Source organism: Chenopodium album, chromosome 26, assembly GCF_948465745.1.
Source record: "Chenopodium album chromosome 26, dcCheAlbu1.1, whole genome shotgun sequence".
Classification (NCBI taxonomy): Eukaryota; Viridiplantae; Streptophyta; class Magnoliopsida; order Caryophyllales; family Amaranthaceae; genus Chenopodium; species Chenopodium album.
Genome location: NC_137859.1, coordinates 15,800,606 through 15,818,199, shown reverse-complemented (window position 1 = coordinate 15,818,199; position 17,594 = coordinate 15,800,606). Strand labels below are relative to the sequence as shown.

Sequence of the window (17,594 nt, the reverse complement as noted above, 5' to 3'; positions counted from 1 at the left end):
AAATAAGCATGTGATAAAGGGACGAAGGGAGGTCAAAGAATTTGAACCTATATGAATATATGAAATCATGTCCATTTCAATATATTAAATGTTCATAATACTGTTTGACATATTCATTTTTTTACGTTGTTTTTATACTAAATTATCATTTATTTAATGTGTTCATATATTTTTTTTACGAAATGTTCATTTTATTTCGTACGGTCTAGCTATTTATGATTGTATGATAAATGTTCATTTCTAATATACTAAATGTTCATTCCATTTTTTGACATGTTCACTTTTTATTACTAAATGTTCGTTTTTTACGCGTTCATTTTTTTATTACTGAATTTTCCTTTTTTTACGTGTTCATTTTTTTTTTTACTAAATGTTCGTTTTAAGGTCGTGGTCTAGCACATGTATGATTATATGATAATCATGTTCTTTTTTAATAAATGTACATTTTTTTTAATAACATGTTCACTTTTTAGTATTAGATGTTCATTTTTTACATGATTATTGTTTATTTTTAGATGTTCAATTTTTTCATGTTCATATTTTGTAACTAAATGTTCATTTTATAGAGCGTGGAGTTGATTTGGGCGGGTCACGAATATATTACCTAGGTTACTAGATTTGGGTCGCGCGTTAAGACCTTTCCTTGTTGCAGCTATAATAGCTACATTAGTATGCAATTAAGACCCATTGTATTTTAATGGCAGCAAAAGTCAAATTTTCAAAAAAAAAAAAATCAAACTTACAAATTTAAATGATCCAGATACAGGCTAGCTCGACAATAAAAAAAAAAAACAAATAAATAAAAGTAGTGGGCCTTTGTAATCTAAATCTGATGGGCCTATATGCATGGAAGGCGAAGAAGGGTAAACTAGCTCGTGACATATTTAGGGTTTTTGCGAGTTTTTTGTTCTGCACTTGTCACTTTCTCTCTCCTCCATTCCTCTCTGCTCAATCTCTAACCATGGCGGCGGTAGAAGTTGCAGTCCCAGTTGAAACTCCCGATCCTTTGCAAAATGAGGTCAAGCTTTTCGGTCGATGGAGCTTCGACGAAGTCACTGTTCGTATTCTTCTCTCTCCCATTTTTGTTCTCTGGTTTTAAGTTTTATGTTTTTTGATTTAAATGTTTATGATATGAAGCGTGTGATTTCGTTGATTTCTACCAATTTGCATGTTTTGTGAGATGCTTTTACTTTTATTCAAGCTAATTAAACAGAAAAAGGCGTTTATTTTTTGGTATTGATCAAACAAATTTATACAGTTTTTTAATTGGAATGGATCCTTTAAGAGTGTTAGTTTTATTTTCTTGCTGTTTTAACAAGCTATTTACTGAATACTTACATTGCTATTGTATTGAATGAGTCATTTTTCCTTATATTTAATTAGTTTGATATAATCAACGTAAATTATGTGTAATTTTCAATTACAGGATTGAGTATTCTAAGTGTTCCAAATATTGATTATTTGTCAAATTCACTTTTTCGATTGTCATGCTAATGAGTATGAATGTACTAGTTTTAATTACAGTATCAACGCACTATCGATTTGGAATGAAAGGAGTATATTAGTCAGTATGAGCTTGCTGTATTATGTTTAAAGTGTTGTATTGATATTTAATTGGCTTGTAAAGGGTTAAGTTTCATAAGCAATATCACAATTCAGTAGTAAAATGGTGACACTTTTGGATAGTGTTGATCTTTTGTGGTTAGACTAGGTGAATATGTTTATGTCTCTTATGGACTGTCTTTATTGAAGAGAGATGGATTTATTATTTTCGGTTGCTTGTTACATTTGATGGATTTTTGTATTAAAGAATGCCCTCGGTTGGATGGTTAGGTCCATGACATTGCTTTGGCTGATTACATTGGAGTGACTGCCGTTAAGCATGCTACATATGTTCCTCACACTTCTGGAAGATACCAAATGAAGCGTTTCAGGAAAGCTCAATGCCCTATTGTTGAGAGGTTGACCAACTCTCTCATGATGCACGGACGCAACAATGGAAAGAAGCTGATGGCTGTTCGCATTATTAAGCATGCCATGGACATCATCCATCTCTTGACTGACTTGAACCCAATTCAAGTTGTTGTTGATGCCATCATCAACAGGTATCAGAAAACCCCAGTACTGTTTTGTTTTGACTTCTCTATAGGCTCTGTCTTTGTTTTCTTTGCACCATTTTTTTTTAATCATATATAGGAAATATAAAATAAAGAATAAAAGTTGGTATTGGTTCATTAGCTTTCAATATTCTTACAACATTATTATTCTATTTGTTTTAAACGCGTTTAACATGGTGTGTTATGCAGTGGACCAAGAGAAGATGCAACCAGAATTGGTTCTGCTGGTGTTGTGAGGCGTCAAGCTGTTGATATCTCTCCCCTAAGGCGTGTTAATCAGGCAATCTATCTTCTTACTACTGGAGCTCGTGAGAGTGCTTTCAGAAACATTAAGACCATTGCCGAGTGCCTTGCTGATGAACTCATCAATGCTGCCAAGGGTTCGTCCAACAGGTAATTTCACTCTACAGTCTACCCATAACCACCATTGATGAATTGCTGTTCTAAATGTTGCTACTTGTTTTTCAGTAATCTGTCTGTTTTAATGAATACTCTATAGTTAGCTGCATATGCTCGGTGATGCATAGGTTAGCTAACTAGCTGTACAGTTCTTGACATGTTGAACTCAATGTTGAAATGTCATGGTTTGAATGATTTTAATTTTTGTTCACAGAACTTATCTTGATTGTTGAAAAAAGTACAAGTATGTGGTGGCTGGTGGGAGTTGAACAATGCTCATTCTATCGGTCTCATACTATAGAAATTGTTTTCCACCATTCTTTCTTGTATTATAAGTGAACCATTAATTTCCTTTCTGTCATTTCTAATAATTTGTTTAATTATGCCTGAAGTATCTCATAAGAAAATATCATTTATTAAGATTCTAATATACTATCTTTCCAAAGTAATAATACTCCTAGATATATCCGTGCATTATCATGGGTTATCATGTTTAGAAAGAACCTAGAGCAGCTCAATGCTTATCATATGCTGTCTTTTACGGATTATTTATTATTTTTTCCTGCAGTTATGCTATCAAGAAGAAAGATGAGATTGAAAGAGTTGCCAAGGCCAACCGTTAAGTTAGGGACTATGTTGAGCATAATGGATTTTTTGTTGCTTCTATCTTTGGTGTTGTACTTCATGGATTTTATTTAAGAATCAAAGATGTACTAGAGTAATTTTTGTCAGCAACCTTGCTTTTACGGTTAGATTAATATACATTTTTTTGGAATGAGTATGTAGAGTTAAAATTAATGTTACCTTCGGATCAGTTATTTTTTTCATGCTCTCGTTTACTCTTGATGCAAGCGTTCAATACTTACTCCCCTTGTACGTAATTTTCTTACCCCTGTCATTTTTACAAGCTGTGGAGTTTTAGTTGAGTTTTACTTGTGAGTAAAAGTGTGGTTCCCTGTTACGGTGCTACCATTGATGGTATGGGTAAATTCGACAAGCTTAAAAGGGATGGAAGGAATAATTTGAAATGTGGTCAAACCTCTGAAGGTATATCTACTCAACACTCACTACAAAATTGGTTTAGTTGTTTACAAATTTACGTACTTGTAATTAACTTGGACCCATAATCTTCAACCCTCCCTTGGGTCACTTCCTTATTAGTCAAATATACGATCAACCCTCAAAATTCCCTCAAAATTGTTGTCATAGATATATTAAGTGATTTTTTACATTAAAATGTTACTAATTTTTATGTATACTTGACTACTTGAGTGCATATATGAATTTTCATTGCTAAGCCACCCCATAACCTTATCTATTACCTCGTATTACTTGTATTCTTGTTTATATGAATGATCTATGTTTTCATTAGTGGAGATAATAATTGATGTTGGGAGATGTATACTCTGGCCTAATTAGGCATCTACCTTCCCTGCTAGGCTTTTTTCAGTGTATATTCTAAAGGAGTATCTGTACCGTCTACCCGATCGAGCGGCAAGTAGTTAGATCCCTGTATTGTTTGCGTACCCTACTGGTAAACCTCGCCTCGTTTGCTCATCGAGCGAGAGCTTAGGCATAATTTCACGCCCGATTAGACGATTGATTTCTCAAGGGGGCGAGAGGTGCGCTGGGTGACAAGGGTCGAATATTTTTGTTTTTTTTTTGGATCTCTTATGAATGTAAAGCCTTTGCCGCATTATTGATGCACTACAATAAAATAAAGAAAGGTAATATTGAAAAACCATGACCTAACATAAACAACTGCTGTTTTGTAGATAATGCAACATATATTAGGTGTATTTTATGCCCTCATTATTCACTCATAAGGTAATACATTTTAATTCAAAGGCAAAAATTTCAATTGCCAAGGTAGTATGATATGATTGATTGTAAAAAGGAAAACTAAACACATTAAACACAAATCCTTTCTTCTAGAAATATGAAAAATTCTTGTATCAATTCCATCTTTTTGAGTTTGAATTGTTGTAAATATAGAAGAAATCTATAGTAATAGTATAAAGAAATAACAAATAAGACCGAAAAATTGATCTCACAAAACAAAGGAACAAATGTGTGTCGTGATGCAAATCACTGACTTGAAAACGAAATTCCGGCGCAACCACGATGCTCAATTGTATTCGCCGGCACGTTCCCTAAGGTTAACACACCACTTCCACACAAAGGCAAGAAGGTGGAAGGTTGGAGTCAAGTATCTTATGCCCAAAGAGAATTGTGTTTAAGTTATTGTGTTTGATTGTATTTTCCAAGTGTAAGAAATCAGAAAATCATTCTCTAATTTATAATAGAGATTGAGGTAGATGAAAAGATCATAGAGAGAATATTCTTGAACAGGAAGAATAAAATAAGAATTATTATGGTGATTAAAACACCATAATCAACCCCTTAAATGAGGAATAATTAGAATAAAAACAAGAAAATGGGTTCCAAGGAAATCCGTTGGAGTCCAATAGACTGATTCGCTCCCGATTGGGCGGAGCTCGCCCGATCGGGTGAGCACCCAGCAAAAACTGGGTTGCTCTCGCGCCCGATCGGGCAAACTTCCAGCCAAAAATCAACTTCTTCTCGGGCCGATCGGGCGGCGAAACTCCAATTTTTACGGCTCTTCCTGCACCCAATCGGGCAAGCTCCGCCCGATCGGGCGACCAAATCAGACCCCTTTGAGTTCCCTTTCTTTAATTCCAACATGAATAATATTCTATAGGGGTGTCAATCGGGTTTTTGGTTCGGTTTATCAGTTTTCGGTTTACAACGGATCGGTTTTTAACGGGTTGGAATTATTATCGGGTCAGTTCGGATCGATTTTAAATAATTTCGGGTCAGTTCGGTTAGGTTTGTTTTTATCACAGTTTCTTTTCGGGTCGGATTCTAATCGGGTCGAGTTATAATTGGTTCGGGTCATAATTGGTTCGGGTTAAAGTCGGCCGGTTTAAAAACGGTGTTTGTCAGTTTAAAGCGGGTTTTGGGTCAAAACATATCGGGTCCTAATCGGGTCAGGTTGTAATCGGTTCAGGTCATAATTGGCTCGAGTTGAACTTAGTCGGTTTGACAACTGGTTTTGCCAGTTTTAAATGGGTTACGTTAACGTATATATCCTAGTATATCCTCAACATTCTATAATTAGTTATTCCAATAGATCATACAGAGTATTAATTAGTTGTTTAGCTTTAATGAAGTCCCTTTTCTGTATAAAGATTTTCAGGATCAAATAATAATAACAAATCTAGAGTTAGCTTTTGATTCAGATTTTTTTTAATACAATATAGTGTTCGGCTTTAAGTTACAGGTTGTAAACGATTTGGGTTTATCGGGTTTTTTTCAGGTTTAATCGGTTTCGGTTTACAATGGGTCGGGTTGCTATCGGGTTCGGAAGTACTCGGTTCGGGTTGTTCTCGGTTTCGGGTTGTATCAGTTCGGCTTGATAACGGGTACGGTTCATTAACGGTTCTCAAACATTCGGATCGGTTTAGTTTCAGGTTTTAAAAAATCAGGTCGGCTCGGTTTACGGTTTTAAAATAACAGGTTCATAACGGTTCGGTTCCTTTTTAGAACAGTTCGAAACGGTTCGGATTCACCAGTTCGGGTCGGTTTTTGACAGCTCTAATATCCTATATTGGTAGTGGCGTGTTATCTTCTAAGGCAATGGACACTAGACCATATTACAACTATTATTTTAAGATCTTCAATCTATTATTTCTTCTCCTTCATAAAATCGACAATCAATTTAACAAGGGAGAGAGAATGGAGTTGCCTCTTGCATCAAAAACTAAAATTGCAAATTTGCAATACAAGATTCTAAATTGTTAAATAATTAACTACGATACCCCTAATTTTGATAACTAAACCTACATTACAGTTTGTAGCATGGAGTATTACATGATTAACATACCGATTTTCATGATAATCATACAGCATTTTTGGATTCACATCATTGAACATCAACGCCAATATTGTCGTTTCGAAATGAGTGACTATCATCTTCCTTTGTTGTACAATTTGGCCTTGTTGAAGCATCGTTCATAACATTATCCTTACTAGCCTTGCTTCCCTTATCGAGTACTGAAGATGTAATTATTTCGATATCTTCATTTGAATCTTCGCAACTCATTGAAGGCACCAGCTTTGTTATCTTCTTTATCTCCTTCCCTTTACCCCATACAACCCCGTATAATCCGATTACGATTAATATTGCTCCTAGTACACTGGTACAAGCACACCACTTAAATGTTATTATCTCATAGAAATAATAGAGATTACGAAAATCTTGTTAGGGCAAAAGATTTGAACGAAAATGTACCTTCCTAAGTATAACTTCTCATCCAGCAAGAGATATCCTGCAAATGCGACTAGAACGACTGTTAAAGGGTTGAATATGGACACGAACAATGGTCCTTTAAGACGGATACACCAAGCGGTTAGTGTCACCATCACACCTGAAGCAACAATTCCCTACACCAACATGAAGAATCACTTAATCATTCACACATTATCAATATAATACTAGACCTTTTTTGAATAAATTTGGGAAAAAAAAGTACAGGTATTTAAGTCTTTTTAGGGGGACACCAGTGCCTCAGCTCCTCACTTAGCCTATATAATACAGAGTAGAAATCAAGGGTATTCTTAATCATACTTTTGTAACATACTCTACATAAATATTGTTGGAAATAATAGAGCAAAATGTTGAAATTTACTAAAGAGATTAATGCATTCTTAGCTTACTCAATTAATAACAATGGAATTTCCTCTGTGTATAGGCCAAAAAAAAAAAAAAAAAAAAACAGAACAAAACCAAAATGTAGCCACTAATTCATCAAAGCATTAAACCCACTTACTTACTTAGAAATAACAACATTACTTAGACAAGTTAAGAAACATGTTCCACTACTTTGAATTATAGAATGTAACAAATAGTGTCAATGCTCTCATATTAATACAAGAGAAGGTATTGTGTCAGTCTGGACTGACGAAATAGTCAGTCCGGATTGACAAAATGCGGATTTTTTATATCCTCAATTGGCGGGATGATATCCTTTATTAGTTTGATGATATCCTCTATTGGCTGGATGATATCCTTTATTGGCTACATGATACCATTTATTGGCTGAATGATATTTGTACTGGCCGGATGATATCCTGTATTGGCTGGATGATATCCTCTATTGGATGGATGATATCCTTTATTGACTATATGATATCCTTTATTGACTATATGATATCCTTTGTTGACTAAATGATATTTCTACTAGCTAGATGACATCCTCTATTATTGGTTGGATGATATCCTCTATTGGCTATATGATATCATAGCTGAATGATATCCAGCCATGATATCATATAGCCAATAGAGTATATTATCCAGCCAATAAAGGTTATCATATAGACACAATCATAAATGATATCATATAACTAATAAAGGATATCATCAAGCCAATGGAAGATATGTATAACTTGTTTGAGAATATGTATAATTTGTTTGATGATATGTATTACAATGGCACAACTTCGATTGAAGATCTCGTACTCAAGGTCATGGGTATAACATAACTTGTTTATTTCTCAACCAAAATACATGCATATGTTGTCAAAATGCTCACAATTCAACATACAATAATATGGGCAATCAATTTCAACAATTGTACATAAGAAATCCCTAATTCGATTTTTTTGGACATTTTTCGAAAAATCCGAGAATCTGAAGTAATTAAACTTTCTCTCTCTTCCACCATGGATGACCTCGCTCCTCTCCTTCGCCGTAACTACCATCGACTTCTCATCAGGGAGAAACTTATTCTTCATTGTCACAAGAAGATGACGATCATACTTCTCGACTGATGAAATATTGAGTGCAGCTTGCCGCACCCAATACTTTGTGTCAAGAAGACAATTGTATTAATATTTTTTATAGACTCACTTAAACCCTATTGTTTCATGACTTCCATACTACCATCCTTCTCCCTCGTATCATTAATAGTAGTATCTCTGAATCTGTCACACCATTTTTCTTTTTAATCTTTCCAGGAATGTAATATAATAAAAAAATGGAAACTCTTGCAAACAAGTCTGACGGTGACAATGATGACTAATGAGCACGTAATTTTTATTTAAAGTAACGAAAATTGAATATTTGCATTCACCATGAAGAAGGACATAATACTGTTTTATTTTATTCTCTCACAAATCAAAAATGCTACGAAGTATTATGTTATAGCAACAAAAACTGATGATCAAATTTGATATTGTTAGAGGACCGATCAAAATGCTCAAGATTATGTTTTATACTCTATCACGCCTCCTCACACGAGAGCCATTTGGGCTAGAAGTGTGGATGCAACATGAGCCCTCCTCATACCCAGCGCTTAATATTCCACTTAAAAGTGGGGGAGAGGGGGGGTGGATAAGGTTCGAACCCGTAACCTTTGTGTATGTCACGCTGGCTCTGATACCATGTTAGAGACTATTTCAACTAAAAGTTCAAGCTGATGGTTAAAGTACATGAATTTGTTTTCAACTCTATCAGATATAATTTGCTATGATATCTTATGTACAATTGTACATTGCCCAATCTATGTGCACCGAAGATTGATACAGTGACTAATTACTAATGTCATATTTAAATGAATGAGTAATAATAAACTTACCGAGTAGGAAACAGTGAGAAGACGAATGTTCCAACCCAACTTCCATAATTTCAAGTCTCGGTCCATACAAAACGCGAACGCGACAGATTGGATTGATCCCATTATACTCATCAAAGCTGTGCATGAATATGGACTCGGATAGTTGATACTCATCTTCGCCTATCACAGCCCCAAATTATGGCAAATTAATGTTTTAAATACTACTCGTATAAAGAAATAGTGGTACAAAATACTTGCATTTATAAAATTTAGGTTTCTAATACTAATTTTATTTTCATGTCTTTTGGATAAAAGTGTAGCAATAGCTGATAATGGTGTAAATGGTAAATTACCAAACTTTAAAACAACCAAAGTTTTGGTTTCAAAAAAAAAAAAAATAATAAAAAAAAGAAAAAAAAGGGGTATGTTTAGAACAAAATCAATTACAAAATACTAAAAGCGAATAAAAAGAGACACTTGTCAATATTGCATTAAAAATTTTCCCTCCAAAAGTGCCTTCTTAAAATAAATCATTGTTACTTAAGGAAAAAAAAAATTGCATACATTTGTTTTATATAAAATGTAATTCCTTTCCAAAAAATTAAACTGTCCATTATAACTGTTACATGTAATTTAAATATTTTCTCTTGCATGACTTTATATTTAATATACACCATATTATTAATACACGAGTCAATTTATTTTTATAATATTATTTTCAAAATTATTTAACAACCGTGCATTGCACGGGATTTAACATAGTAAAACATAAAAGCAAAAAAGGTTGAATAATTGATGGTGTCCTAATATATCATTGTCACACACAAGCAATACATAACAATGGCAATTTTGTAAATAATGACAATTTGAGAGTACTAATGAGAGGTAATATTAAACATTCTCAATAATACTATATGTGTTTCCAGTAGTATAAAAGACACTCAGTAGTACTTATAAAAACATCTCAGTAATACTATTAGGACTTCCGGTAATATAAAAGATTGTTATACAATTTTGTTTGTGTCTAACGGTGATATATAAGAACTTACCTGCACAATCAACCAAGAAGCATAGGAACAACAACCACCAAGAGCAAGCACGGACCCAATTAGACGTTCTCGTACATCATGCACCACTGGTCCACGAGCTGCCTCTTTCATTAGGTGAGCGTTTGGTGACCCTATCTTAATTTCAACACCTTTATAAAATGTAAGCACCATTGCACCTAAAATCCCAACTATAGTTCCCATAACCTTTGCTCTTCCCGGAAATGTTTTTAGTGTTACCTTCTCCAACCTATGAAAAACAAATTATTTAAACTTCATCAATTACAATTTATTCATCGGATTTTTGAAAGAGTTAATTAAATAATTATTTTTTGTTCTTAGCTGAGACTAAGGAAGTATTTTTGTTCTTTATTGATAAGCGATTTTTCATAATTTTCTAAACTAACTTAATTATACGAGTGACAAAATTATGTCACTCTTCGGAGTAGTTTTAATTTCTAATAATTATTGTCACTCTACTAATTTCACGAATTAAAATAAATTTAGACAAAATAAGTTCAAAAATGTTTTATTTTTATTTTTCTTTTATTTTTATAAAATAAGTAAAGCCAGATAAAAAAAATACTTCCTCTGTTTTTTTTATATAGTTGCAACACTTCTCTTTTCACGCTTGTCGATGCATGATTTCAATAGTTAATATCTTTAATTACCAATGTGTAAAAATTATGAACATTTGATATTAAAATAGTATGAGTTGAGACTAATATAACAAGATCCCACATGACTGCTTACGTATAACCATCAAAGTTAGTCAAAGTGAACCACATGAATAGTGTAAAAGTTAAACTTTTGAAAATATAAACAAACCGAGGAAGTAGGTAAGATAAATATTAAAATAATATTAAAAATAGCTTAACAAAGTAGTGTATATTAGTTATAATAAAAAATTTAGATAAAATAAATTCAAATTAGATAAGATGAAACAAACAGACCCTAAGTACCCAACAAGACTCTGTTCACGTCACCTTAAAAAATATTAAGTTAAATCAATTTCAGTTCAGTAAAAATAAATTTAATTCAGTAAAAGTAAGTACAGTTCCGTAAAAATAATTTTAGTTCAGTAAAATTCAGTAAATTTAAGGAAGAAATATAATAGAAAATTTAGTTACTTTTAAGAAGAAATATAATAGAAAATCAGTAAAAATGATTTCAGTTTTTTGATTTCATTTCAAAAAAAGTAATTTCAATTTAGCAAAAATAAGGTTTATAATTAGTGTACGGGACCTAAATCTTGGTTTAATGATTCTAGTAATAAAATAATTTTTTTACTAACTTCAAGTAGCTAAAAACGGAAGAGACTCTCATAAATCAAGCTTCCAAATTTTCCATATTATGTGGTATTCTTTGTAAATGTTTGCACCAATAAGTTTGCCTCTTGACTTATATTACTAACAAAGTCAATCAAACACAATCTAATTTAACTTGAATTTTCTCTTAAAAATGTTGATGACTTTTTAATTTGTACGTACAATAGGAATTTTTTTTTAAAAAAATAGAAAAGAAAAGACAAAGACAGACAACTACTTGTAACAGAAAAACTGAAGAAATAAACTGATGACATAATAAATTGAGAATATGTAGTAAAATACCTGAAAAAAACAGCAAGAATGAAGGTAACAGCAGGAATAAGATTTAACATAGCAGCAGCAAAGGTGGCAGAGGTTAATACAAGGCTCTCCAAAAATAGATTATAAACCAATGTTCCCCTGCATTCGTTTATTAAGGGTTGTATAAGAAAATAATGCAAGTTGAACATATGAGTAATTAACATGAAAATTTTGAATTAGCTAGGTAGGTTAAGAATTACAAATCTTTTACTGTGTTGTCAACTTGTCTCAAGTAGAGTTGTGCGAATTTTGGTTTGATTACCTACTACGGAGTAGCAAGTTATTTCAAAACCTAAAGGAATAACTGAAAACTAACGGAACTACTTAACGTCAGGTTAATCAGGCAAGGACGTGCATGGTGTGTTAGGTAAATAAATATAACTAAGGGGTACCGTGTGTAATGTGGAAAAATAATTGACAGAATTTGGAAAGGTCAATAGCACAGGAGCATTATGTTGAAAAGCCCTAAAAAAATATACGAGGTAAGTTTTGACAACAGTTGTAGTACGGAGTAAGTTCTAATATTTTTTAGTAAAAAAAAAAAGTAGTGCTTTGGTATACGTATTAGTGTATATGGCAAAATACAGTGTATAAAGTATTAAAATGAGTCTCAAATTGGGTCTTGAATTTTTAAGACTCCATTCAAGACTTTGTTAAGATTTTACTCCATTCAAGTCTTGTCTTAAGACAATTTAAAAGTAATTTGCTAATGTCATATATAATTTTAAGGCTTAGGGCTAATCTTGCTCTAACAAAATATTCTACAATTTGTATTATGTTTTAGCATCATTTAACATGGAAAAAAAAACAATGACGCAAAGTTTCATGCTTTATCCATATATATAGACTAAACAGTTGACCAAAACAAGGGGTTAGTTATTCATTGACCATATTTACATGTTAGAGTACCTAAAAGTACTAGAAAATTCTTAATTAATTCTATATAAACAGAAGTCTGATTAAAAGATCCAAAATATTGGGTGTCAAGAAACAACTAACCCAAATAGTCCGCACAGAAAAGCTTGGCCGAGAACCGTCCATGTTAACTTTGGTCTGGTTTTCCTAAGAAAGACAACCAAAAATACACATGGTAATTAAGAAGTTATTACATTTTGTAACATGCCAAAAAAAAAAAAAAAAAGAGGGGGAATTTTTGGCCGGGAAATAAAAAAGTCAAAGCCGGAAAATGGTCAAAGGACCCTCCTCACAACCTAAACATAATATATGGACCTTTTGTGCCACCACTTTTATAGAAGAGCCTTTGTCACAAAAATGTCTACTTAAAAATACTTTCCTCGCAAATTTTCCATAAAATTATTTTTACTGAACTTAATTACTTCCTCTGTTTTTTTTATACTTGCAACACACCTTTTATCACGCTTTTGAGGAGGTGATTATAATAGGTAAACGAATAAATTAATCTAATAAATTTAAACCGGAGCAATAACTTATCCCTTTTCTTCTTATAAGTGGTAAAATTTCATAAATTAATTAATTCGTTTACCTAGTCTAATATCTTCCTTAAAATGCGTGCCAAAAGGGTGTGTTACAAGCAACTAAATAAAAACGGAGGAAGTATTTTTTTAACATTGATTAAAGAGAGCAAGACCTAAAATTTAATAATTATTTATGATCTTTAAAAGACTCGCTCAAGTAATTAAAACATTTACTATGTGTTTTGATAATGAAATAGGAAACAAAAGAAGGGGAGGGGAGGGAAGTGTAAGGGAGGGAAGAGAAAAAAGATGAGTTTTCCATTGTTGGAGAAACCAATTTCTTACAATTTAATCCGTCTATTTCTCTTATCTCCAATTTCCTTTCTTCCTCATTTGTTATCCAAAATGATAGATAATTATTCATCCCTTCGTTTCTCTTCCTTTGCATTCCCTCCATTTTCATCAATCCAGACAAACTTTACTATGTACTCCATACAAGTATATGTTTTTTAATTTTTTTTTTATTATTGTTTTTTTCCCCCTTTTGTTGAAACATACAATGCAAGTATATGTCAATGACAACAAGGGAAATAATAAAAAGGTAGTGTAACTGTGTAATGCCTTATTCTCTTCACCTTATTTTTGTGCAAGAACTTATTTATATTGAACTTATATTATTTTATTGAAATTAATCTATTTTTCCGATTAAAACTTATTTTACTGATTCTTTATTATATTAGTTCTTTAAATTTATCGATTTTTATTTATTAAAAATAAATTTACTTAATTAAAATTATTTTTATTACATTATTGAACATATTTTTGATGAAATTAATTACAAAATATTATTATTATATTGTGGAATTAGTGGGAGTGAGAAATAATAAATAGTGGCGGAGAAATGGAGGGAGAATTTGATAATGTTCATGGATGTAATATTTTTGCAAACAAATTAAGTATTGTATAAATAATTTAAGTTGTTTTTACTTTTATTTTTTTTTTAATATAATTATGTTTTGTTTTTAATAATCATTGTGTAGTATAACACGATATGTGCATGGATTTTTCATACATTTCCAAGTTTCCAACTTTATCTGTTTTAGAAAGTTCGAAAATAATACTCTCTCCGTCTCTTTATTAATGTGTACTTCTATCATTTATTACTCACATAATAGAGAGAAAGTAGATATTAATAAAGAGACGGAGGGAGTACAGTTAATAAATAAACATGTATGTTTATCCTACCAAAATCATTCGATCATAATAACAATTTGGAACATCGTTCATGTCACGCACTAGATTTATTTGGGGTACCATTTTCCAACAATATTACGTATAATTTTGAGCCCATTTGATTACGTTACGCGATTATAATTTACTCCAATGCTTAATGAATTTTTTTTTTCTCCTTAATGAAATTCTTGACACGTACAATAACAATTAAATAAACGTCACACATTTAATGCATTTAGTTACAATTTTAATTTGATTCTACTAAAAAAAAATTAAAAAACAAATAGAATTACGACTGCTACTTCAATTTTGCTGTTGTGTGTTGGGACTCGTGGTAATAAGAACACTTGCTGAATCATCCCAAGTCCCAACAGCTGTAAAGATTTTGGTCTTCAACACAAATTTGATTGAGTCAAGTAATTATTGAGTTAATAATGCAGTTGAATGGTATTTAATGTTTTATTTGGAAATACCATTTTTAAGATATTGGCTCATTTATTTCCAAAGCAACCATGCATGCATGCATGCATTTTTATTTATTTATTTATTTATTTTTTACTGTACTCCTCCCGTCCCTAAATTACATTCCTCTTTGGAAATTTACACGGGAATTAAGGAGGGAAGAATAAGACAAATAACAATAATTAGATAATGCAATGGGAAGTACAAAGATTAAATAATTATTACTCATGACATGTCATCAATCCTTTGCAAAAAAAAAAAAAAAGGACCAATCACATGCTCCTAATTGAAATTTTTTAACCCAATCATATTCATTGTAATTTGGCACAAGGATTATAAGTGAGATTAGGAAAGAATGAGTGAGAAAACATTAAATATAAAACAGAAAAAGAGAGTTAATTTATTAAAAAAAAAACTTACCAAAAATAGAAAGAAAGAATGTAATTTTGGAATACCAAAAATAGAAAGGAGGAATGTAATTTAGGGACGGAGGGAGTAATATATATTGATTCGTAAACTTGATTTTTTTGATGGTGGAGAAAAATAGTACTCCCTTCATATTATAATGCTTTCTAGCTACATTGAATTTTATGATCTCCTTTATAAGTAGAAATTTCAAGTATGAAAAACAACCATTGCCGGAAAATAGGCAATGTTGTAATAAATTATATTAATTAAACAAGACAATAAATGGAAAGTCAATGACGGAAAATAATCAAACTACTAGAATACGGCATGCAATAAGTACTTGTTTACAATATTGTATACCATAAGCTAGTTTATTACTCTCTCCGTCCCTTTATTACATGTGTATTTCTCATTTTGCACGAGAATTAAGAAAGTTAAAGATTCCTTAAAACTAAAAATTAGGAGTAGAAATAATCATGTGGGGTTAGAGAGAGTTAGAGAGAAAGAAAAAGTGGTTGAGAATTAGGAGAGAGAAAGTATTGGAAATTGATGTAAAGTGCAGAAAAGAAAAAAAAAATTGATGACAAATCATCAAAATAAGAATAATATTGGCAAAAAGTACAACCTATAAATAGAAACAGACCCTTAATTTTGGTCACCCTAAAAAGGAATATAGGCATGTAATAAAGGGACGGAGGAAGTACAATTTTTTTATCAGGTCATTTTTCGCAAAAAATAAAACAATTTGATAAATTAATATGCCAAAAAATTTTCTAGTAATTACAATTATTATTATAGGAATAAAGTTTTATTTCGAAAAAAAATATAGTAATAATAATAGATATATCTAAATATATACTCCCTCAGTTTTTAAATACTTGCTCCATTTCTATTTTTTGCACTATTCATTTGTCATACTTTGACTAATGTTTGTGATTTATACATAAAAAATAATATAATCTTGTGGGTAGTTGTTGGAATCATCTCAATGAATAGATTATTAATTTTTAATTGTTAGAATTTATACTTATTGATAATTAAAGATATTAGTAATCAAAGATTAGCATCGACATACGTGTCCAAGAAAAATGGAGCAAGTATTTAAAAACGGAGGGAGTACTACGTACCTTTGTTAATTATTATCAGCAAGGACAACACCTTTAAAATTATCTTACGAATAATATCCCAAGTTTACAAATAAAATTAACGGAGGTAGTGTATGAAAAACAACGATTGCCAATTTTTCATAGGTGTAGACATTTTGAGGTGCATGCCAATCAATATGGATTTGAAGTGTTAGATGATGCATTGGGTAATGCTATATGTAGCTCTAATACACTCTTGAAAATTGTATAAAATTAGGAATTCATGACAAAAACACGCGTAAATCAGTGTTATTAGTGTTTATATTTTCTTAATTTTATAAGTTTTTACGATTTTCTAGTGTAAATTTAATGCTTATATGTAGCCCTAAGGGCTATGTATAGCAATTTCCTTAATTAATTACTAAGCTGTATACTTTGGTGAGATTCCTCACTCCCACTTCCACCGTTAATTGTATAGTAGTAACTGCCCTATTAGGCTGAGATTCATTACCATTAACCAATCAACAAAAAAAACAAATGTAAAACAATATTTCTTAGGGCTTTTGGGAGGTCAAATTCTCGTTAGAATGATATTCAATTTTCTTACAAAATTACATACAAATTCATTACCATTGTCGAATGTTACCATTGTCGTTACCAAAAGAAAAAGAGATAAAGGGAAGAACCTTTCAACAAAGTAAGCGACCGGGACGATGAAGGCGGCCGCGAAAAGAAGGCGATAGGCCACTAAGACCCTGAGGTTCATTCCATCAACTGCAGCAAGCTTGTATAAAATGTTGACAACAGCAAATGAAACTTGAACAGTCACCATCATAATTATTGATTTTATGTCATTGATGAATTGCCAAAACTCAACCATCTTTAATTTATAAATCAAACAAACCCTAAACAATGAGGAAAGTGGTACTTCAATTTATTCCTCCAAAGTTTTAGAGGAATTTCTCTCTTTTATTTTAGCTTGTTTTGTGTTTTGAAGTGCAACAGAATTGAAGCTTGATATTAGAGTGTATTTATGAGCATGGAAATTTAGGAAGAGTGTTTAAGTTTTGCTTCTTGGGATACTCCCAATTCAAGTTGTATGTAAATATATAACTAGAGGTTCCCGTAAAAAAAAAAAAAAA

At 31.7% G+C, this 17,594-nt stretch overlaps 2 protein-coding genes across 2 annotated transcripts; one reads left to right on the top strand and one right to left on the bottom strand.

Moving 5' to 3' along the window:
- Positions 1-897: 897 nt before the first annotated feature.
- Positions 898-3,343, top strand: LOC145616375 (small ribosomal subunit protein uS7-like). Its single transcript, XM_081671083.1, has 4 exons — positions 898-1,057; positions 1,834-2,105; positions 2,307-2,510; positions 3,085-3,343. The coding sequence occupies exons 1-4, from the start codon at positions 962-964 to the stop codon at positions 3,137-3,139; spliced, it is 627 nt and encodes a 208-aa protein (XP_081527209.1). The 5' UTR covers positions 898-961; the 3' UTR covers positions 3,140-3,343.
- Positions 3,344-6,462: 3,119 nt separating this feature from the next.
- LOC145616889 (WAT1-related protein At1g68170-like) lies at positions 6,463-17,381 on the bottom strand. Its single transcript, XM_081671604.1, has 7 exons — positions 17,139-17,381; positions 12,828-12,890; positions 11,811-11,927; positions 10,204-10,450; positions 9,176-9,334; positions 6,832-6,983; positions 6,463-6,736 (listed from the first exon to the last, which is right to left on the bottom strand). Exons 1-7 carry the CDS (start codon positions 17,330-17,332, stop codon positions 6,463-6,465), a joined length of 1,206 nt encoding a protein of 401 aa, XP_081527730.1. The 5' UTR covers positions 17,333-17,381.
- Positions 17,382-17,594: the final 213 nt, after the last annotated feature.

What these genes read in the sequence shown, in the direction of transcription:
- LOC145616375 (XM_081671083.1), top strand. Translation starts at nt 962, where the DNA reads ATGGCGGCGGTAGAAGTTGCAGTCCCAGTTGAAACTCCCGATCCTTTG. An exon ending in GTTGATGCCATCATCAACAG is followed by an intron (nt 2,106 to 2,306) that starts GTATCAGAAAAC and finishes TGTGTTATGCAG; the next exon opens with TGGACCAAGAGAAGATGCAA. An exon ending in GCCAAGGGTTCGTCCAACAG is followed by an intron (nt 2,511 to 3,084) that starts GTAATTTCACTC and finishes TTTTTCCTGCAG; the next exon opens with TTATGCTATCAAGAAGAAAG.
- LOC145616889 (XM_081671604.1), bottom strand. Translation starts at nt 17,332, where the DNA reads ATGGTTGAGTTTTGGCAATTCATCAATGACATAAAATCAATAATTATG. An exon ending in GTCGCTTACTTTGTTGAAAG is followed by an intron (nt 12,891 to 17,138) that starts GTTCTTCCCTTT and finishes TGTCTTTCTTAG; the next exon opens with GAAAACCAGACCAAAGTTAA. An exon ending in GAGAAGTTATACTTAGGAAG is followed by an intron (nt 6,737 to 6,831) that starts GTACATTTTCGT and finishes TGCTTGTACCAG; the next exon opens with TGTACTAGGAGCAATATTAA.